The 23,178-nt window shown below is 35.7% G+C and overlaps 4 protein-coding genes across 6 annotated transcripts in view; 1 reads left to right on the forward strand and 3 right to left on the reverse strand.

The window, feature by feature from the left end:
• Window positions 1–17,160, reverse strand: part of Vps13 (vacuolar protein sorting 13C) — an 87,891-nt gene extending 70,731 nt beyond the window's left edge. For all 3 annotated transcript variants that reach the window (XM_072541869.1, XM_072541865.1, XM_072541858.1), the window contains exons 1-3: window positions 16,920–17,160; window positions 16,779–16,865; window positions 16,318–16,515 (exon numbers count right to left, since the gene is read on the reverse strand). In XM_072541869.1, the coding sequence (XP_072397970.1) occupies window positions 16,318–16,515; window positions 16,779–16,865; window positions 16,920–17,019 (385 nt within the window). In that variant the 5' untranslated portion in view covers window positions 17,020–17,160. The remainder of the gene's footprint in view (window positions 1–16,317; window positions 16,516–16,778; window positions 16,866–16,919) is intronic.
• Window positions 17,161–17,617: 457 nt separating this feature from the next.
• LOC140438809 (succinate dehydrogenase assembly factor 2-A, mitochondrial-like) lies at window positions 17,618–18,425 on the reverse strand. The gene is made up of 4 exons (XM_072528458.1): window positions 18,280–18,425; window positions 18,081–18,217; window positions 17,903–18,016; window positions 17,618–17,843 (listed from the first exon to the last, which is right to left on the reverse strand). Exons 1-4 carry the CDS (start codon window positions 18,310–18,312, stop codon window positions 17,687–17,689), a joined length of 441 nt encoding a protein of 146 aa, XP_072384559.1. The 5' UTR covers window positions 18,313–18,425; the 3' UTR covers window positions 17,618–17,686.
• Window positions 18,426–19,058: 633 nt separating this feature from the next.
• On the reverse strand, window positions 19,059–19,993 carry boca (LDLR chaperone boca). Its single transcript, XM_072541875.1, has 3 exons — window positions 19,644–19,993; window positions 19,354–19,589; window positions 19,059–19,277 (listed from the first exon to the last, which is right to left on the reverse strand). Exons 1-3 carry the CDS (start codon window positions 19,791–19,793, stop codon window positions 19,112–19,114), a joined length of 552 nt encoding a protein of 183 aa, XP_072397976.1. The 5' UTR covers window positions 19,794–19,993; the 3' UTR covers window positions 19,059–19,111.
• Window positions 19,994–20,198: 205 nt separating this feature from the next.
• On the forward strand, window positions 20,199–22,260 carry Vha14-1 (V-type proton ATPase subunit Vha14-1). The gene is made up of 4 exons (XM_072541880.1): window positions 20,199–20,354; window positions 20,405–20,486; window positions 20,624–20,829; window positions 21,853–22,260. Exons 1-4 carry the CDS (start codon window positions 20,301–20,303, stop codon window positions 21,877–21,879), a joined length of 369 nt encoding a protein of 122 aa, XP_072397981.1. The 5' UTR covers window positions 20,199–20,300; the 3' UTR covers window positions 21,880–22,260.
• Window positions 22,261–23,178: the final 918 nt, after the last annotated feature.

The raw sequence follows: 23,178 nt of genomic DNA on the forward strand, positions 1-23,178 counted from the left end.
GAGGATCGAAAAAGGAAGAAGCGCATTTAAAAATATGAAACAAATACTATGTAGCAGAGATTTAAGTCCGAAATTATGAGTACGAATTATGTGGTGTTATGTCTTTCCGGTTCTTTTATATGGTACAGAGTCATGGACTCTTAATAAACGTTACCGGAATAAATTGGAAGCTTTTGAAATGTGAACATATAGAAGACTTTTAAATATATCTTAGATAGAGTAACTAATGAAGAAGTCTTGCGCAAAATAAAGAAAGACAATGAAATATTGACACCGTCAAAGAGAGAAAACTTCAATATTTGGGACATAATATACTCCGTGGGGAAAAATACACCAACCTTCAGTTGATAATACAGGGCAATATTCAAGGTAAACGTAGCATAAGATGAAGAAGAATGTTCTGGTTTAGGAATTTCGGAGGATGATTCGGATGCAATTCAATAAAATAATTGTTGCGTGCAGCGACCTTAAAGATATGGATATCAATGATGATTACCAACCTCCGTGGCGGAGAAGGCACGTGAAGAATTTCATATTACCCCATCTTGATATTGCCTAGTCGAGTAACCAAAATAGTCGAGTTTGCAATTGATGATATTCAAATAAATACCCGTTTCTAATTTAGAATAAAAATGAATATGATTTTTATCGCAGTCTCTTGAGCCCACAGACATTACTGCACTGATCACGAATCACTAGTTACTAGTAGTACTATTAGTGATCAGTGTAGTAGTGTCTGGGGGCTCGGTACAAGAGGACATCAGAGGGGATGTCGAAAGCTCGGCGCGGTAATAATCCGGAAGCCTGGTGAGTTTAATATTAATTTTTGTATTAGTATTAATCTTATATTCCAATATGTATATATATATATATATATATATATATATATATATATATATATATATATATATATATACTCCGCGTCATAGAAAACGGGCCACCCCAAGTATTTAAAATATTTTCGAAATTATTATTTATTTCTACAAAATTAAGCATTAATTTTTTTGTATATTGAATTAATATTATTTTATTTTTAATGTGTCTTGGGTTATTTAAGTTAAATGGGTTGTTACGAAAGCAAACCGACCATGTAACTGGATTAAGGATATTCATAGAACCTATAAAACAAAACAATTTTGAAAAAAAGTTGTTTACAACTTGATCAATTTTCGAGGAAGCGATTGTTTTGAGAAATGTATGATATTGTAAAGGGTTCTAATGAGTTTTAAACTCATCTCAGTATTACAGTAGCCGACTTAGTGTGAAGTAGTCTTGAGTTAATAACGATGGAGAATTTTCAAAAATCGGTTGAAATTGTAACGTTACTGGGAAGTGGATTAAGTCAAAGACAAGTTGCAAGACAATTGAATGTTATTCGTTCGACTGCACAAAGGACCCAGCAACGATTTATTGTGACAGGATCGTACCAACGACGACCTGGTACAGGTCCAAAAAGGAAAACAACCGCTAGGGAAGATCGCGTCGTCATTCTTGCTGCATTACGGAATCAGACCCAAACCGCTAGAATACTTCAAGGCCATTTACAGCAAGCTCAAGGACCAGCAATCAGCCTTTCTACTATTCGGCGAAGATAAGGGAGCAAGGTTTGATAGCAACAGGGCACTTACTTTCTCCAGCTCACAAAAGACGAAGACTCGATTTTGAGCACATCAATTGGACAGCAGACGATTGGAAAAAAGTATTGTTTACGGATGAGTGTAGAATGGCTATTTATGGTAAAGATGGACGCAGTAAGGTGTACAGACGGGCTGGAGAACGTTTCGCTGGTTGCACTTGGCACCACGGGTTGCTTTTGGTGGTAGTTCAGTAATGTTTTGGGGAGGGATTTCTTTTGATGCGCATACGGATCTCGTCGTGATCGACAGAGGTGCGTTAACAGCAGTAAGGTACATAACGGAAATCTTACAACATCACGTGATGCCCTATGCTGGATTTACTGGCAACAAATTCCTGCTAATGCAGGATAATGCAAGACCACACACGGCAAGGATAGTAACGGAGTACCTTGACGAGGTTGGTATTCCAAAAATAGACTGGCCTGCTCAAAGTCCAGATTTCAATCCTATTGAGCATATATGGAGCCTGCTAAAAAGTCGCGTTAGGCGTCGCATACCTGCTCCAACAACACCTGTAGAGCTTCAGATGGCACTCATTGATGAATGGGCCGCTTTTCCTCAAAGAGATATCCAAAACGTTATAAATTCCATGCCAAATCGAATGAGGAGTGTCATCCAGAATCGAGGTGGCAATACCCATTACTGAAAATGGATACCAGCTTTTTTTGTAAATATACAGTTCATTGTTGTTTTAAAAACTGGTTGATTTTTTCAAAAAAATTCCTATTTTTCTTAATTTTTTTATTTTCGATTGATGTTTTACTATAATGATGAAATTTTATATTAAACGAGTTATTGATTCAATATACAAAAGAATAAATGCTTAATTTTGTAGCAATAAATAATAAGTTCGAAAATATTTTAAAAATATTTGGGGTGGCCCGTTTTCTATGACGCGGAGTGTATATATATATATATATATATATATATATATATATATATATATATATATATATATATATATATATATATATATATATATATATATATATATATATATATATATATATATATATATATATATATATATATATATATATATATATATATTTTTAGTGGATTTTCTTGGGCTTAGGTTCATAAAAAAATTTGATTTGATACTAAGGCATTTTCATATATTTTTTCGACGTTTCGGCAGGAAATCCATGCCTTTTTCAAGAAGTAATATTGACTAAAAAAACATTTTATGACAGACATAATACGATTTAAAAGTTAAACTTTTGACTTACCAAGCATGTAAAAAGTTTAACTTTAGTTTAACTAAAAAGTTTAAAAGGTAAGTCAAAAGTTTAACTTTTAAATCGTATTATGTCTGTCATAAAATGTTTTTTTAGTCAATATTACTTCTTGAAAAAGGCATGGATTTCCTGCCGAAACGTCGAAAAAATATATGAAAATGCCTTAGTATCAAATCAAATTTTTTTATGAACCTAAGCCCAAGAAAATCCACTAAAAAAATATATATTAAGGTTCAAGAACTAAACTCAAACTATATATATATATATATATATATATATATATATATATATATATATATATATATATATATATATATATATATATATATAAATATATAAATTTATTTATAATTTTTCATTGTAACTGTGTCTCTTAAATGTTTTTTAACAGTTGATTAAATATGTGCTTGCACTGTGCACTCGCAGCCTTATCTAAGGTAGCAATTATTTTTATTACTCGTACCTACTTTCAAAACAATAACTCATTACATCCGTTTCAGATACTTCATAAATAATTTGCCCTACAATAAATTTGAAAAATCGGAATCAAGGTATATGCTTTAAATAGAACTTTTATACATGTGGGATTGATAAGGCATGACGGAATGAGATTAGAGAGATAGAAAATCCTGTTTTGATAACGGAACTTCGATTAAGCGCCAAAAACCGTTGAGAATTAAATATTGGATCAACGAAAAATGTGTGATAGATATAAATTGTTCATTTAAATTAAACTGTGGTATCAGGTATATCTGTAAAAAAGGGGAAAATCAATTAGGGTGGCTTAACTAAATAGAATAAATATGAAGATAAGGACAACACTGAATGAACTAAAATTAATTGCAATATATTGAATAAATTAATAAAAAAAATGTTCATCATCATCAACAACCTGTACGCGTTCACTGCTGGATATAGGTTTCCCTCAGCTCTTTCCATATGTCTCTGTCTTGTGTGACTTGCATTCACTTCAGAAGCACACGCTTCTAATCGTCAGTCTATCTGGATGGTGGGTGTTCTCTGCTCCATAGTGCTTACTGTTTTGTTCTCCACTCTACAATACGTTTTGTCCATCGGCTGTCTGATAATCTGGCGACGTGTCCTGCCCAATTTCGTTTTAGCGACGCGATTTTTTCGGTAACATCTATTATTTTTATTTTACGAGGTATTTCTTCATTTGGGATTCAGTCTCTCAGAGAGACACCCAATATCTGGCGCTCCATAGCCCTCTGCGTCACGCGAATCTTATTCACTGCGTTTTTTGTGAGTGTTAATGTTTCCGCTCCATAAGTGAGTACCTACAGGTAACACACAAAGATTTTCCGTTTGCGGCATATGGGTAGGTCTGATTTAAATACATAGTTTAATTGACCAAACGTTGCCCAGGCTAATCCTATGCGACGTGGGAGCTCACATGTCTGGTTATCTCTTCTTCTTCTTTTGGTGCCTATCCTCTGTGGATGTTGGCAATCACGTTGGTACACTTTGTTGACAGCTGCTCTAAATAGATGTATGGTAGTCATTCCTGCCCACTGTCTGATGTTCTTCAACCACGATGTCCTTCTGCACCCCTGAGATCTTTTGCCTTCTATCTTGACTTGTAAAATTAGTTGAATTAGTTGATACTTCTCATTGCGCATCACATGCCCTAAGTATCTCTGCCCAACCAAATTTTATGTCCTATGTACTTAAATGATGTAGTCTGCATAATATCCCTTCCATTAACAGCGATATTTCGATTTAGCACCAGATTAGTTATTACTTGCATCTTTTTTGTGTTAATCTTTAGTCCGACTTTCAAGGAAGCGTGATATAATTTTTCTAACATTATTATTGCAACATCCATACGATCGGCTATAAGGACGATGTCATCTGCAAATCTCAAATGACTGAGCTTCTCTCCATTTATGGTGATACCATACTCGTTCAGATCTGCCTTCTTACATGTACATATGTCCTAAAAGCGTCGTCGTGAATAGTTTTGGAGATGGTGTCTCCTTGCCGTACTCCTCGCTGCATACAGAATTTATTTGTTTTTTTTTCAGATACTCTTACGCTAGTTGTGGCATTTTGGTAGATATATTTGATTATGTTAGTGTAGCGATGGTCTATTCGGCATTCTGTCAATGTGTTTAACATTTTCTGCTGGTTTATGGTATTGAATGCTTTCTTGTAGTCCACGAATATCAGTGCCAGCAGTTTGTTGTATTCTGCAGACTTCTATATCAGGTTCTTTATCACTAGTAAGTAGTCGGTAGTGCTGTTTCCCGATCTAAATCCAGCTTGTTCTCTAGGCGGAGAGAAGTCCAACTTAGCCTCCATTCTTATTTTGATAATTTTTGTGAAACATTTATATACTTATGTGTGAGTGTAAACTGATAGAAGGGTAGTTTTTTTACATCTGTTATATCTCTTTGCTTGTGTAATAAAACAATGACTGCATTGTTCCATTAAGAAGAGGTTTTTATTTGGTAGGTGTATTCAGTAAAGAGTTTGGCCAAAGCCTGGATAATTTTATTTCCTATCCACCTAGTTTGATCAATTTTTTTATTTTTCATTTCTAAATTATATCTTAATTTAACTTCGTATTGTCTTATTTCTGGCAATAATTCTGATCCCTGGTTTGTGATTTTGGGCAGGAACTGATCTTGCCTTTCATCAGTAAAAAAAGTTAATAAGTTAACGAAACGAAGTCAAAGAATGTTGACTGTTCTTCTTTAATACTTGTGCTATTATTTCCATCTCTTAGTGGTATTGACTGTAAGTCTTTCTATTCTGTGGTAGTTGATATCAAACTTATTCCATTCCCTTCCTTGGGCTCACACATCTTGTTATTTTGTTATCCTTTTTAAATAGCAGAATTATTATTATACTCCCCATTCTTCTGGTATAGCTATTGCTCGAAAAATATTCTTAAAAAATGTGTTTGGTTCTATATATAGTGACCAAAATTATGAGTGAATCATTATCAACTATAGCTTAAGACTACTACTGAAAAATAATAGCCATGCCCTCTGATTAGGCACATTCAAATAAACACATATAAACAGTATTGTGAGTTAGATAAAAATAGCTTTTTAACACATAATATGACAAATATACTTCTTCTTTTTGTGCGGGAGGATTGGAAATTCACAAATAAACATTCCATAACAGCCACAGTTGATGTGGAACACCACAATATAAAAGTATTATGATTCATTATTTCATTAAAGTATGTAAAATACAGTTGAAAAAAATGACAATTCATAAAAGAAAATAACGAATATTATAATAAAACAAACTGATTAATCAACAAAATTGATGTAATTTGGCAATAATGTTGGTGTTTGAATTTGAAAATATCCACATTTGTTAAATTTATACACATAAAAGATAAAAACCACATCTGCAACACATTATATTTTGTGGTAAACATCATGATTCACAATTATTGTAATAAATAAAAAAAAATCATTATGAAATCATCTGTGTCATTATGAAAAGCAAAAAAAAAACAGAAAAACAATATAATGTACTTATTCTATGAAGAGATTATTATCTTTAATAAAGCAAAAATCTCATTAATTGTATCTTAACAAATTTTTAAGGTCTGCAAACACAAAATGTGGGAAAATGGATCACAACAAAGGAAGAACTGGTAAAACCCAAGGTATAGATGGATGATACTGAAAAAGATCATAGAATTGACATAAGAGGATGGAAAAAATAATACAAAGACATAAATGGAAATGTATGAAAGTATTGAGAACTTTGTAAAGTTTGCAAAGAGAGTAAGACAAACAGAAATGCTTAAAAAGAGATATTCAGAAAACATTAAAAAAATATTTCCATACCATGAACATACAAATGACCAAGAAGAATTAGATGAAAATAAAACAGAGTATCACTCAAAGAGTTCAAGTGTTTTATAATTCCAATAAAATAAGTAAAGCTCTAGAAGAAATAAAACAATATGTTTTTAAATCTACATTAAAAGCATTTAAAGTGATGAGAGGACATAAATACGCATTACTTCAAAATATAATGCAAGGAAAAATAGAAGGAAAACAGAATCCAGGTCGTAGAAGAATGTCATGGTTGCGTAATTTGAGAGAGTGGTTTGGCTGTACCACTAATGAACTCTTCAGGTCAGCTGTAAACAAGGTCAGGATAGCTTTGATGATTTCCAATCTCTGATAGGAGTGGCACAAGAAGAAAAAGAAGCATTTAGAAAATTTGCTGATAAAACTTATGTTGCTAGTTAGTGTCAGTTCCCCTCCCCGGGACTGTAATTTTTCCTCGACGTTGGTGGGAGGGCCGAGTAACTGGTCTTGGTCCCTGAAATTGTGAGGGGAGCACGACCAGTGAAACTAAACACAGTCCCTAAGCGTCCAGCGCCTGTGCACCGGGTGGCCGCCGGACACCGCCGCTGGACGCAAGAAAGGCGTGGCAATTGAGGCGAACAGTTGCGGCGCCTTCGCCTTCAGCTTTTAGTTTACCCTTCCAACTTCCCTACGGCTACTCCAAATTTCTCTAATCTCAGTCGCCAAACTCCAAAACCCGGCGGCGGTGGGGTCCCACGCATTAGACGCGTCTGCCGGTGCGGGGACCCCGCCCTAGATCCTGACACACACACACACACTTTTCGAGCCTTCCTCGACAGACTATCTAGGAGTAGCCGACTCACCCTATCCAACTTCCCGCCCCCTCACACCCCAACAGGAAGCTCGTAGCTCGGAAATTGTCGGCGAGGCACTGGTGGGGTCACTGACGCCAAATAGGTGACACCCATAAATACCACTAGAAGAGAAGACCAGCCCAACTGCATCTCAGCATGCATCACCGACTAGTCCTTATCCTCACGGAAGGATGAATGGCGAATTCCCGGCGCCAAAAAACGGGGACCTTTTGGCTATGGAATGGTAACCCAGACAGAGGAGTCCAGATGGAGAAAACCAGCTTTTAAAAAATCCGCAATTCAAGCTGGAAGACATCGCGGCGAAGGATGAATGGCCATGCGTAGTTGGTCGAGAGCGATTCCTGTAAGGAACCAGGCGACACCTCACAGTAATTAGCCTTACTCGGGCATGCGGGGCTCTGCTCGAGTGGACTGCAATTCCCTAGCTACTCGTGGGAACAATATGGAAAATAATATGGAAACCAATATTCCCGAACAACCCGTAGTAGAAAGCCCTGAAGGCACTACTATACAGATAGCGAAGCCGACCAAAAGGAAGGCGGTCAGAGTCACCTCCCTAGAGGAGGTGGATCTAATGACAGACGAGGAGGTTATTAAGGCCAGGCTGGCCGGGGCCTCCAAGAAGAAAGTAAGGGATCTGGTGGGAAAAGGCCAGGATTACATTGAAGCCAAGCGCTCGGTGATCAAGGCCAACCTCACCAAGGTGCTTGGACGACAAAAGGACAATCCCCCTAAGTCTAAAGAGAAGGCGGAGCAAAAGCTGGAAATGGCTACGCAAAAGTCTACAAAGAAGCGACAAAGGTCGGACCACAGTACGCCGCCAGCGGAAGCCAAAAAGAGGCCGAGGAAGTCAGAAATGACTTTTACACAAGCCCTTTGCTCGGCAAAGGTGGCTGTAGTATGTGATGGCTTCCCTGGAGTCAGGATGGAACCCACAAAGCTTAAGGCAGTGCAAACATCCATCTTGGAGGCTCTGGAGAGAACGCCAGAAGAAGGGCCGCAAATCAGGCTGCTAAAGAGCACATTCAAGCCCGGTTACCTGGTAATGACGTGCGCGGATAGTGCAAGCGCACAATGGCTCAGGGACACTACTCCCACTCTGAAGCCTTGGGAAGGTGCAAGCCTCCAGGCTAAGGACGAGAGTGAAGTCGAGAGGCCGTGTTCTTGCACTGTCTACATCCCAGACGAGGACGGAAAGAGGTTGGGGGCGGAAAGTGTGCTGACTCGATTAAGGGTCAGCAACCGAAAGCTCAACACCCGTATATGGACCGTTTTGGGCAAAACACCTGCAGAAAAAGGGCAGGTATGGGTCCTCTCAATGGACAAAGAGTCCTTTGAGGAACTCAACAAACTTCAAATGTGTCCTTACTTTGGCATCGGAAGAATTAAATTCCGTGTCAAGGATGATGGGTACATTAAGAAGGTTGCAGAGGCCGGACCATCGGGGTTGCAAGGCGTAACTGCCGCAACCTCGGCAGTCAAGGCTAAGCAAAAAAGAAAAGAAGTAAAACCTTCAGAGGGGCAAAGCTCTAAAGCAGCGCCAAAGAAGGTTAACACTTCGACCAAACACAAGGCTCGCCCTAAGGATGATAAGTCGAGGGAAGGAGCTAAAGAAGGAATAATCCCGAAAGAAGTCCGTACCGACTTGCAGGGGAGTGCTACAAACCCGCCCAGAAGGCTAGAAGCCACTGAGCGGGTGGCCGCTCCCATGGAAGGGGTAGAGGACACGGGAAAACCCGAAAGTTAGCCTTCAGTTTAGAGGAAGGCAGAGTAAAGGTCCTGCAGGTCAACCTTCATCATGCTAAAGCTGCGTCGGCGGTTTTGTGCAGAAGGTTTGACATGGAAGGCCTGGACTTGGCCCTACTGCAGGAACCATGACTCCACGGAGGGAAGATTGCAGGCTTGAAGCCGCAACAAGGTAAGTTACTATACGATGCGAAAGGAGAGACACCTCGAGCATGCATTGTATATGGTAACGAAGTAAACTGTACACTGATTCCGGATCTTTGCTCCGGAGACTTTGTTACAGGTATTTTAACCGCTTCCACCGAGGAAGGTAGTAAAAGATGGTTGGTCTGTTCTGCCTACTTCGCTGGAGAGAAGGTCTTCCGCCCAGGCATAGTAGAGGACGTTATAACCTACAGCCGAAGGGAGAACCTTCATCTAATACTGGGATGTGATGCCAATGCCCACCATCTGGCATGGGGGAGTACGAACATCAACAGTCGAGGTGAGTCTTTACTACAGTTCATCTTAAGCATGGGTTTAGAAATAGCCAATATAGGAAATAAACCTACCTTCGTTACGGCCACGCGCAAAGAAGTCTTAGATGTAACACTTTGCAGTGAAAAAACGTACGATACTATAAAGAATTGGCATGTGTCAGAGGAACCTTCATGTTCCGACCATAGGCACATTCGATTTGATTTAATTACTTCGACTCGAATGGTGGCAAGGTTCAGGAACCCGAGAGAGACGGATTGGGAAGGCTATAGAGGCTCACTCGAGAAGTCTCTTGAGGGAGGAATCGGCACCATAAAAGATACGGACGATCTCGAACTGACAGTCGAAACGGTGAGGGGAGCTGTTCTGGCCGCTTACCAGGAGAATTGTCCAGAGAGAGAAAAGAAAGGAAAGAAAAACACACCCTGGTGGAATGAACACTTACAAAAGCTTAGGGCAGATGTAAGAAGGCTATTCAATAAAGCCAAATTCAACCAGGACTGGGCCATTTATAGAGAAAAACTGACGCAATATAATAAGGAGATCCGAAAAGCCAAAAGAGACTCGTGGCGAAAGTTCTGCGAGGAAGTCGAACAGGCTCCCGCATGTTCCAGAATCCACAAGGTCCTGGCTAAGGATGGTATTGTGAATCAGGTCGGCCTCTTGAAGAAAGAGGACGAAACGTATGTAGAAACCCTGGAGGAAAGCTTAATAATGCTCACCAAGGTACATTTTCCCAGCTCATCCATTGACAATAATCCTTCGGTAGAGGTAGCTCATCCCAGAAGGCCTACTAAGGCGGACTGGAAATTAGCTACCGACATCACGAGACCGGAAAAAGTCAGGTGGGCCATCAATAAATTCCAGCCATACAAATCACCTGGAATGGACGGGATTTATCCAGCCTTGCTACAGAAGGGACAGGATGTGATCATCCCGCATCTAACAAAGATCTTCAAAGCTAGTTTGGCATGGAGATATATTCCAACCGCATGGCGAAGGGTGAAAGTCACATATATCCCCAAGGTTGGTAGGGTAATGGACCAGACCCCCAAGTCATACAGACCAATAAGTCTATCCTCTTTCCTAGCAAAAACGATGGAAAGATTGATAGACAGGTATATTAGGGACGACGTGCTGATGGAGAATCCACTTAGCGATCGCCAATATGCATACCAGCCAGGAAAGTCAACTGACTTGGCGCTGGATGATCTTAACAGACTGCTCTCAAAGTCGCTAGATGACAAGGAGATAGCGGTGGCGACGTTTCTGGACGTGGAGGGAGCGTTTAATAACGTCTCCTTCGAGTCTGTAACGGACGCGCTTAAAAGAAGAGGAGTTCCTGCCTTCATATGCGAGTGGACAAAGGCGACCTTAACAAACAGGATCATTGTGTCCTCGTTAGGTGAAGCCACTATTGAAGCGAAGGCAGGAAGCGGCTGCCCACAAGGAGGAGTTTTATCCCCATTACTGTGGGCTACGCTTATGGACGACCTACTTAATACACTGACCAGGGAGGGTTTTTACTGTCTGGGTTATGCGGACGATTTGGTAATTGTAGTCCGAGGACGCTTTACCAAAATAATTTCGGAGAGACTTCAAGTCGCTCTGAGGATTGTGGACAGCTGGTGTGAGGAAGAAGGCCTGAAGGTTAACCCTAAAAAAACATCTGTTGTTCCCTTCACCAGAAAAAGAGCACTGCAAGGCTTACAGCCACTAGTGCTCAAGGGAGTAGAAATCCCATTCACAAGTCAGGCCAAGTACTTAGGTGTAATATTCGACCAGAGGCTGACATGGAATGCACACATTCAGAAAGTCACACAGAAGGCCACTATGGCCCTGAACACATGTAGACGAATGTGTGGTAAGAATTGGGGGTTAAATCCTAAAATGAACCTCTGGTTGTACACAAGGGTTATAAGGCCCATGATAACTTATGGTTCAGTGGCGTGGTGGAACAAAACGCAACAGTCCGGGGCGATTCGATTGCTCAGTAGCACACAAAGGCTTGCATGCTTGAGTGTTACCGGAGCCATGAGAACAGCCCCAACGGACGCGCTAGAAGTTCTGCTAAACCTACCACCTCTGCATATATACATACAGAGTGAAGCCAGATCAACAGTACATCGGTTGATCCAAGGCCAAGCTCCAATAAGTATGATGCAGGGAGCTGATAACTTAAGGCTATACCAGGACATAAAGGCAGACCCCGTTCTAGGAATGCCTGTAGACCGAATGGTTACGAGGTATAGTTTTAACAAAAATTTTCAAATTATAATACCAAAAAGAGAGGACTGGGAAACTGGTCCGCCGCTAACAGCAAACTCAATATGGTATACGGACGGCTCCAAAACGGATACAGGTACGGGGGCTGGAATATATGGCATAAAACCAAGGACGGAAGTCCGGGTATGTCTAGGAACATACGCGACCGTATTTCAAGCCGAATTAGCTGCTATACATAGGTGCGCTATGGAACTAATCGGCCGAAATGTAGATAACGACTCCATCGTTATCTATTCGGATAGTCAAGCGGCTCTAAAGGCTCTCAGTTCGGTACAGGTCGATTCATGGCTGGTATGGAACTGTTTGGATGTCCTCTCTCAGGTGGGAAGTCAAAACAGGTTGACACTTGCCTGGGTGCCGGGACATAAGGGTCATCGTGGCAACGAGAAGGCCGATGAATTGGCCCGAGAAGGCGCATCTACGCCACTGGTTGGTCCGGAACCCTTCTTTGGAATCGCAAATACGATAAAAAGGGCAGCCATACACAAATGGGTGCAACAGAAGTCTCTTGAGTGGTGGAACAACTCACCAGGACAGAGGCAGGCCAAACAGTTCATCAAAGGACATTCGGCTAAATTTACAGCAGACTTACTTTCGCACAGGCGCAGGACTGTCAGAATGATAGTGGGTCTGCTCACTGGGCACTGTAGACTCAATAGACACCTGAGTCTCATAGGCCTGACAGAAGAGGACACCTGTCGTTTCTGTCTGGAAGAAGAGGAAACCGCTCTACACGTTCTGTGCCATTGCGAAGGTCTCGCACGAATGCGGTTTCTAGAACTCGGAGAGGAAAAACCGGAAGCACCAGGCTACATGAAAAGGCCACTATCAAGGCTGTTGAGTCTCATTAAGAGGACCAAGCTAGATGAAGTGCTTTAAAATAAGGGGGAAACACAATAGATCTGCAAAGGTCGCAGTGTATCAGGCTCTATTGGCCGCCCCATTTTCTACATTCTACATTCTTCTAGTGTCAGTTCACCTTATTTCACCTAAGCAGGTGTTCAGGCTACTATATTTCGACATTATTGCTGGTGCATTGATCAGTGTGTTTATTAGCTCATGATCATAGTACAAACTTCTGTTCCTGTATTTCTTTGCATATTGGTGTATTGCGTATTTATAACTAATATTCTCGGGTTCTTATGGATGTTTGATTGGATATTTATCTTAGATCATCTGCCATCATCCTTAGTATTTTGAACTGGTATGTTTTTTTCTCTAGTGACAAATGGGATTTTCTGTAAATCTTTTTCTTCGATAGCCTTCTCCACTGTTGTGGAGGTTGGCAACAATTTCAATGAACTGTATCTGGTTTTGTGACGTTCTCAAGAGTACTGTGAATTGAATCCTGTCTGATCACGGATATTCTTCTGCTATTAGAAACACTGCCTATGACCAGGTCCTCTGAGGTCCTCTATTCTCTCTTTTATGATTAGTTTTGGGAGCTTGTATCTCTGGTGTTGAGATATATGCCTTAGTTATTCAGTCTCCCTCATGTTGATTCCATCAAGGCAGAATCCACCTTGTCCTTTTTTGACAATTGTCAAACGATAAAAAAAATAATAAAAATACTGGCAAAATGAAATGTAATACAAAAAAGTGCTCAGAAAATGTGTATATAAATTCTTTAACAAGTTATCATGAAAGTTGTGCAAGGAAGTGTCTAGAAATAAAGTTTTGTGATAAAACAAAAATAACATATTGTCAGAAAGTAAAACAACCAAAATGATAAACAATTAGTTTTTGAAATTGAAAACAAGTATTTAAGGGAACTAGTTGATGAAATAAAGGATAAAAATAAAATCTTAGCCCTAAGTGACGAATTACGGTTAGGATTAAGATATTAGAATGTGTAAATGCCAATCTCAAATTTAAACAATATTTCATGAAAGTGGCTACTATATCTGTCAGCAGTATACCATCTTTTCTCAGATAAGTTTCTCCAAGTAGTTTACAGTCAAATATAAGAAAACAAAATGTTTTGCTTAAGGAAAATAGATCTATGGAACATAAGCAATGTAAGAAGGAACCTCAAATAAAGCAAATAACGAACAAAAATCAATCCCCAAAGAATGTAAAGACACAAGAGAAAAATTTTAAACAGTGGTTAGTAGAAACATAGGTACAGGGAATACTTTCAATGATAAAGAATAGGAAAACTGCAAACATGCATCAAGGCCTCTGGCTTCCAAATACTTAATTAGGTCCCTCCATTTTTTCCGGTCCCTTGCTTTCTCTCTCCAATCTCTCATGCATATTTCTGACAAGTATTGCTTTACTGCTTCCAACCATTTCTTCTTTGGATGTCCTCTTCTTTTTTTCCCCATTTCTCCCTCCTTTAGCATTGTTTTAACATTTTGATTCTCTGGCATTTGTATAATGTGACCAAGCCATCTAGCTCTTTGGGCTCATATTTTTGCCACAATTGTTGGTTTTCCATACATCCTCACTATTTCTTTATTTGTTTGTCTTCTCCAAATATTCTCTGCTGTCTTTATTCCTCCGAAGATATTTCTGAGCACCTTTTTTTTTCCCAGATTTCTACTTACTTTTATTCCTGTTGGTTCATAATCCACATTTTGGTAGCATACATCACTGTGGGTCTGATTACTGTCTCATAGACTCACAGTTTAGCTGTTCTTGACACATTTTTACATTTCAGTAGTGAATTTGGTGACCCTATCGCTCTGCTTTCCTCCATTAATCTTTTGTCTATCTGTTTTCTTTCTGTTTCCGTGTTCGTTATGGCTACTCCTTTCATTTTGATGTATTTGTTATTATTTGTTATGTCTACTCTCATTTCCATATATTGCGTTTTTATTTGGTTTATGTTTATTCTATATCTTTTCGCTTCTTCTTCAAATTTCTGGAAAACTTTTAATAAACTATAACTATGAGAGAGAGTAAATAGAGTAAAAAGAGCTGCAACGGAAGAAGCTATTACAAGGTATATTAAAAATAATGTGCAGCTTGAAATACAAAAGTGTACAAGTGAAGTAACCATCAATGGATGAAAATTAATTAAAAGCATTTGTTGTAACAGCATCTCTCATTAAAAAATGATATATGACCTCTTCTTTTGACCTGGTGATATAAGAATAAGTCATTTTAATTTTAACTGTCATGAGGATTATCTAAACGAAAAGAAGTTTGCAATATTGTAAAAAAAAAAACAATCACAGACAAAAAAACTTTAACAGAAATTCACAAGGAAACAAAGTTCCTGTATTTGGCTGTATACCATATATTAAAAAATTTTGAATAAAATCCTTTATAAAAAGGTATATAAAAAACCCAGTTGGGCTATGTTGAATTGACAAAACGTTTTCGGAATAAATATTCCATCATCAGTGTCTAGTTTTTTATATACCTTTTTATAAAGGATTTTATTCAAAATTTTTTAACAGAAATTGACGAAACATTACAATAAATCATGATAAATTATAATCTATTGGAAATTGCATACATATATCGCTAATTATTTCTCCATGAGTTTTTATTTTGGATCATACCAAGAGCAATCCCCTTTATTAACATGTCCAGATAAGAATCCCCTAAGCATCTTCCCTTACTCCTATAGGAATTCCTGGAGTGCTAATTAAAATTTCAAATAGCAGTTAAAAAATTTAACTTTCATTACAACCAATTGTGGCTTAATACCATATAAGCATAATATTTAACATAAAAATTTCTGTTTATTCTATTGAACTTCCAAAATAATGTGATAAGTGATCCATCAAACTCTTTTTCAATATTAGTTGTATTTGGTGGTTAAATAAGTAAAACCCATAAGTTAAAATTTACAATTTTTTATGAGAGTGAGAAAACTGATGCTTAGTACATATTTTCTCTTTTTTAATATTTATTTAATTATTACTTTGAAAAAAAACATGCCAAAATATGGTTTTCATGGATCTGGGGTTTTGCCAAAACATTCAGAACAATATTTTCAACCCAAATCCTCATAAATCCAAAAATGGCAAATTTTTGACTTGTGAGGTTTCGACATTTAATCATTAATTTGGCATTTAACAGCTTTTTCAGCATAAATAATAAAAACATTAAAATATAATTAATTAATATAAAAAGTATACTGCACTAACAAAAAATGGAGATGCTAATAAATAAATTCTAGAATGATATTAGGGGAACTTGCCAAATTGCCATAGAAAAATAAAATAAAGATATAACAATCACTGAATGTTAACTAAATATAAATATAGTTTAGATACAGATATGAATGAAGACTTACATTTTTCATCCTCTGCTCGTTTTGTTTCTTCAACTCTTTGAATTTCTTTTACTTTATAGTCATACAACCTCTGTTCCTCTTTCACTGGGTCATATCTAACTTGCTGATTAGGTTGCACAACTAAATATATGTCTTCTACAGTTATTACAGTACTAGATGTGTACAGAGACTTCCAAGGTATCTTTAGAACCAGTTTTCCTGAAAAAACCATATGATGCTACATACAAAAATAAAAACAAAGATAAAAGTATACAAGTATGTTATAAATGTTTTTTTTTATGTTTTTTATTTATTCATTTTCAAAAATATAACTTGTGATAAAAATAGTTAATCTAGTAGTCAATGGTTAGCTCATCTTTTAAAAGGTCGATAGGTCGGCAAACTCCTAAACATTCCAATGCTATAATTGATTATTTAAATGATGTTCATCCTACCTACAATAATCAATTTATGGTACCTACCTATTTTTCCATACACTGACTGTATTGGTAAATCTAATTCAGCTAAAGCTGCAGGCTTTAAGACTAAATCCTTTAATTCTACATCACCTAAAACGAAAAAAACAATATTTTTGGCTCCAAGGATCAAAATATGTTACTTACCTCCCCAAATTCCCACATTCAGTTGGTTTTCGTCCAAGTTTTCAACGAATTCCCCCAAGTACTTGTTTAAAACATAGGACAACACACTTTGGAAAACCATTGTGGTTTTCTTAAGGGTTGTAAATCACCAAGAAGTTCTTACTAGCTAATTTTAGAAATTACATATCTTTTCTGACATGATCAGAACTTCAAGGTTATGTTTGATGTTTATATCGCCAATCTCGGCCAATACCAATCAGAGTTACCAACAAACTAACTAGTTTGCGGGACTTCAGGTAACTATAAATAAAATATGTCAATTTAATATGTTTGTTGTGTTGCCTAATCTACAGGTTAGGAAATAATCATGTAGGGTATACCAAAGAATATAGACGCTTATAAGCGTCTATATTCTTTGGTACTACTGTTTTTAAACTTTAAAACTCTTATCTATTTATATACCCCATTGATTTGTTCTTTGGATGTCGCTTAAAATTATATTTCACGCTTACAACTTCTAGACTGAGTTATAATGGAACCCCATTTAGGAACCTAACTATAATTAGGTTCTGAAGCTATTTTCTTTCAAATTTTAATGTTTCTGAAGTGGAAATCGAAATGTCAAAATAAATTCTAGTTAATTCCCATTAAAGACAATAAATAATATTTAAAAAAATATATAAACAATATAAAGAGGTACCAACAAAAAAAAGCGAAACTTTTAACTACATAATCTATTTACAATAATTTAATGCATTAATAGATTTTTAATACTAATGAATGCGCTTTTAAAGGTCTGGTTGTCTAATTCTAGATTCCTTGTGCAGATTCTGACAATGCACCTTCAATAGATCCATAACATCATGGTTATATTCTTCTGGAGTTTCCTTCATATTTGTAGCCCAATAGTACAATTCCCAATCATTTGAAGGTCCATTAATTAGTCTAAAAACAAATTAATCACATAAGTTTAGAGAAATAAGCCAAAATTGTTTAATCATTACGTATCATATTTCTCCAACTGCTCTTTGTCGAATGCTTTTAGATGTTTAGCAACAAATGTACTCAGAAGGAGATCATTCTCCAGCATACCACGTTTTCGGGATTGGTATAAGAGCCTAGAATATAAAATGGTAAATTTTGATATTACCCAGGTAAAAGCTCAACTCCCACACTTTTTACCTTGCTCTTCTCTGTTCAATTGGCTCGTTTTCCCTGGAGGCCGGTCTGGGAACAGTGAATAAATCGTCTGGTGGATCTATCATTGTAGAGCTCATCAATCTAGCAGGAGAAATTGAAAATAGTTTTATATACTTTCCCTAAAATGTTAAATTACCATTAGGTTTATTAGTATAAACATACTAGAAGCTTACAAACTTACATCTGCAATTCGTTTTATCAAATTACAAGCCATTTTTGTTATTAATTTGTATAAATTTATGTAGGAATAAAAAATACAAATTAACCTGAAAAGTTTATATAATGTTGATCTGATGTTGACAGTTTTGACAGAAGCAAATATTTATTGGGAAAATAACATCGAGACAAATGATAGGTTTAATTGTATGCAATATCTAAAAGAATTGTGCGGAAACATTAGACCAAATTATTTATATTTTTTGTGTAAATTTCGATTTGCAATAATTATTATATCATTAATTAAAAAAAAAACTAAATCAATAATCAATACTGAGATAGGCAGCACATTCAACAAGTCACAAGTGAAATGTTTGTACCTGTAACCCGTGTAATGCAAAAAGCCATAAACTTGTGTTGATAAATCACGTCTTAGAGATTTTAAATTTATTTAGATATGGTGATTTATATTAAGTATTCCTCTTGTATAATTGTTTTTACTTGGCTATCCTATGCATTCATGTTATTAATTTTATAGTTAATTGTCCTATAAATTTCCCCCTTAATTCATTCTCTGTTTGAGATATAGGAGTCATATTTTGATTAGCTGATTAAAGATTCAATTTATAGGAATGAGAAGATCCATCCATATGTTCTTCACAATTTTTTTTAGCTTTCAATTTATCTATTGGAAATCTTTCAATTGATCTATATTTTTTCAATTCCCATTCATATAATGTCAGCAAGAATCAGCTTCATAAAAGCAGTTCTGAATTTCTATTAAAATGAAAATAAAACACTGTATTACAAAATAACAAAAAATATATTTTATAAAAATTAACAATAGTTGGCAATGTTTATAATTCTTGTTTGTCCATGTTTTTTGAGTATTTTCCTGGATACACCTTTGATTCTATTGTCATGCTTTCGCATTTTTCTTGCTCTAAAAGATAATCTTTCGCTACCCAAGCTTGAGATCCATCTTTAAACAAAAATATGGCTCTATTATCATCTACGAGGTATCTAAAATATTGTTAAAAATAGCTATATTCATACAATCAAGTTCTTAGTTTAGAGTTTATAAATTTTGATAATTTACCTTTCAGCTTGTATATGATTGTTCCACAGGCTAGTTTGCCACAGTTTAGTCAGTTCTTCAGTCTCATCTCTACTTGGATTCCCAGCAACTTGAATAAATGTCATTAATGTTCTACCTTTCTTTGTCGCTTGCAACATGTCTTCAGGATTATTTGGATCCATTTGGTTAAGGTTTAACTGAGGCATTGGACGAAGGTGTTCTGGTAGTTCATCTGGTTCTAAAGGCTCTTCATCTTCCTGGAAATACATAGAAAAATTATACACAAAATCATTACATTACAAAAAATGTACCTCCCACTGATCTAATAATCTTTCCATATCAGCTTCAGAATAATCTCTTATATCCTTTTTGGCCCATTCTGGCTTCTCACCCTCTTTAAATTTCTTTCCCATTGCATGGAAGCCCAGCATGAGAACACAAAATATTACTAATTTTAACATTTTCTGGAATGATGTAGTCACAACCTTAATCTTACTGCACTAATTGGAAGTTTGAGCTTAAGTTAACTAAGTATTATACAAATGATTTAGACTTATTTATTTTTAATAAATGAAACATAAACACAAGGGAACCGGTATTATAAAGTTGGCTGTCCTTGTCGTTATTTATAATTTTATAACAGAAGACTCTACAGATCCTTCACACAGCTCTTCATGTTATACGTCTTTTTAGAAATTATCTAAGTAAAAAGTAAAATCGTTGGTCGTAAGTTTATATTAAAATTTAAAACGTCATAAGGGTATTTTATCATAAAAATTATCTCATAAATTATTCTTTAAATATATTTTTAATTATCTGCATATCATATCTAGTTTTATGGTTGGCCCAACTGTTTTCTGCTGTCAATGTCATATTCAAAGAAAGTCAGCTGCTTTCTGCTTTACTACACAAGTCAGGTGACTTTTGAGTTGTACTTGCCCAAAATATAAAAAATAAATTAATCAAAAATGGCATTACATGCAGCTATTAAGGGTAAATTAATATCAGTCATAGGAGATGAGGTAACAATACAAAATTAAAGTTATATGTGTATTATACTTGTCGGTTTTAGGATACCTGTGTTGGGTTTCTGTTGGGTGGAGTTGGAGAAATGAATAAAAACAGGCACCCTAATTTTTTGGTTGTTGATAAAAGTAAGTTTATTTGTGTATTCTAAATTGCTTCTTACATTTATATGCCAACTAAAGGATATATTCAACAAAAATCTATAGACTAAACATAAAGGCAAGTGATAACTGATTCAGCCAATTAAAATAATTTTTATTTGCAGATACTGCTGTTAGCGAGATTGAAGATTGCTTTAAGCGTTTTCTCAAAAGAGATGATATTGATATTATTTTAATCAACCAAAACATTGCTGAAATCATAAGACATGTAATTGATAGCCACAATTCCCCAATACCAGCTGTACTTGAGATTCCTTCAAAAGACCACCCATATGATGCTAGTAAGGACTCGATTTTGAGACGTGCAAGGGTAATAATTTTTTTCACAACTATTTGTATTTTAAAGTTTCGCGGTAAATATTTGTGGTAAAGTTTGTCAATTTTCTAGAGTTAAATTCACATGTCCATACGATTGTATTGTTCAAAAGCTTACAAATACACAAAAAAATATTTATTATCTATCGTCTTTAAAATTTTAAGTATTAAGTATGTGGTGATGTGTTATTGTCATATTTGGTTTTTAATACATTGATCAAAACAGATATACTCCATTCGCTTAGCTTGGGCATACTTTGACAGATTCATTGTCGGAAACCTACAACACAACAATTTCTACTTCTCAGTATTAATAGCTCAAGTATCCTACTATTGCAGACTTCTTTCTTTAAAAAAGAAGAATTATTCTAAATAGTGGAAGTGTATATACTAAACCCATCAAATTTTGGGTAGTACATATTTAAAAAATATATTTTAGTTGTTATAATTTAACATAACTATTTATTATATGGTGCAGATAAATAAATATTGATTGTCAGTAATTTGTAAAGTTCTATTTTATTTACTATTAATATTGGCTATGAGTATGTGTGCTTGGTTGTATAGTAATTTCCAGTCACGTTTAGTCTGTCAAAAAGTAACTAACTTCGCAAAAAAAATAATTACTAAATTCACTACACAGTTCGGACTGGGAATCGCGAACCGAGTATATAGTGTGTAACAGTGACATATGGTTTTACTACTTACTAATCAAATTCACAAAGATCTCCCTCAATCTAAATTAACATTTCCCATGTGTAAGTGTTTTTCTGGAAAATATCTACTGTTTTCTTGCTCTTAATTTATGTTAAAAAATATTGAAGATTGTGTAGAGGTTTGAGCTCTATATTCTCCTTTGTAAGAAGCTCCCACATTAAGACTAAAATATACTTTTAGTATAGATTGTTTTGGGGATCCCCTTTGACTAATAATTATTTCACTATTACAGAATTGTGTAATGCTATTAAAATCTGCTGCATATTTAAATTAATTTTTTACATTTGTATTTCATTTTTAGGGTATGTTCAATCCTGATGAGTTGTAAGTAGTCCTATTCTTTTAATGATGTACAACCTACACAGTGGCAAGTGCAACAGTATAAAAATTTACTAGAACACAACAGTTATTGTTATTATGTACATATATCTTGAATAAAAATGTATAAAATCTGAATAATTCACAAAAAATATAAATGTTTTACTATTAATTAAGACGTGTATTATATAACACGTTCAGTATTAAACCAGAAAATGTTTGTTTTATTTGTTTTGATATTAAGAGATACTATATATTCCAGATATTTCATCATTCCTACCCCTTTTTTAGTTGGTAATATAACATTTCTTTCTACAATATTTTGTTTGTTGTGTATATAGACATGTGAATGTTATATATATTAGTCCAATAAAAGTATTCTAAAAATGTTTATCTGTGTAATTACTTTTCAGATTTAATTATTTATGTATGCAGAATATATAAAATGGAATTTCATGAAATTTCCAGAATGAGTGAGAAAATACCAAAGTGTAAAAACATGATTATGAGTACAAAAGAAAAATGTAACATCTGCTTGTGCATTTATTCATATTTATCATCCTCATTCCTTTAGCCCTTGTGAGGATGTGGTGACACTAAATTATTAGCTTGCTGTCTCCATTGGCTGTGATCATGTGAGATTGATAACTATGTTTCAGTTTACAAATTTACATAGACATATAGATTAATATGTAACATGTTAATATATATGTCTATGGTTGTATATTCTGCTTGGCATACCCACACTAGTACATTAAGAGCTTCTAAGAGCCTCCACAGCTGCTTGGTTGTCTGGACATAAATTGATTAATTTCTCTTGCATAACATAAGATTAAAAATAATATTACTACACTTAACTCTTTTGCAGTTTTGTATCTGTCCATGTATCAGGTATAATCCTGGAGTGTAAGTTATGTGATTTCTCTGCCCATCCCTATTGTGGACAGATATCCAATTTTAAAGATACTTTTAACTTGTATCTGACTGCAATATTATCATAAGTGATCCTACATATTTTATGCCTAATTTAATTTGTTACGTTACTATACAGAGTGTTTCACAACGAGCTTACACTATCTATATATCGGAAACTACTTTCACGATATTTATGAAAATTGGTTTTTGGGGATTACTTTGTGAGGAACTTAAAGAAAATATTTTGACGGACATTACACTTTTGGTTATACCGGAAGTGAACAGCAACTTCATTTTAAATGGAACACCCTAGATATTACTGCCTTTATAGATACTGCATAGTTATGACATCTTTATACACAGCCTACTAAAATAAAACAATAAATATCTTACC

The sequence above is a fragment of the Diabrotica undecimpunctata genome, chromosome 1, assembly GCF_040954645.1.
Source record: "Diabrotica undecimpunctata isolate CICGRU chromosome 1, icDiaUnde3, whole genome shotgun sequence".
Lineage (NCBI taxonomy): Eukaryota > Metazoa > Arthropoda > Insecta > Coleoptera > Chrysomelidae > Diabrotica > Diabrotica undecimpunctata.

Bases quoted from the DNA above. Each gene is read 5' to 3' on its own strand.
- LOC140438809 (XM_072528458.1), bottom strand. From the start codon at position 18,312: ATGGCTTGTAATTTGATAAAACGAATTGCAGAT. The intron at 18,218-18,279 runs GTAAGTTTGTAA...TTAACATTTTAG, and splicing joins TGATAAAACGAATTGCAGAT to GGAAAGTATATAAAACTATT. The intron at 17,844-17,902 runs GTAATGATTAAA...ATTTGTTTTTAG, and splicing joins CAGTTGGAGAAATATGATAC to ACTAATTAATGGACCTTCAA.
- boca (XM_072541875.1), bottom strand. From the start codon at position 19,793: ATGTTAAAATTAGTAATATTTTGTGTTCTCATGCTGGGCTTCCATGCA. The intron at 19,590-19,643 runs GTACATTTTTTG...ATGTATTTCCAG, and splicing joins GATTATTAGATCAGTGGGAG to GAAGATGAAGAGCCTTTAGA. The intron at 19,278-19,353 runs GTAAATTATCAA...ACAATATTTTAG, and splicing joins AATCATATACAAGCTGAAAG to ATACCTCGTAGATGATAATA.
- Vha14-1 (XM_072541880.1), top strand. From the start codon at position 20,301: ATGGCATTACATGCAGCTATTAAGGGTAAATTAATATCAGTCATAGGA. The intron at 20,355-20,404 runs GTAACAATACAA...TGTCGGTTTTAG, and splicing joins TATCAGTCATAGGAGATGAG to GATACCTGTGTTGGGTTTCT. The intron at 20,830-21,852 runs GTAATAATTTTT...TTTCATTTTTAG, and splicing joins CGATTTTGAGACGTGCAAGG to GGTATGTTCAATCCTGATGA.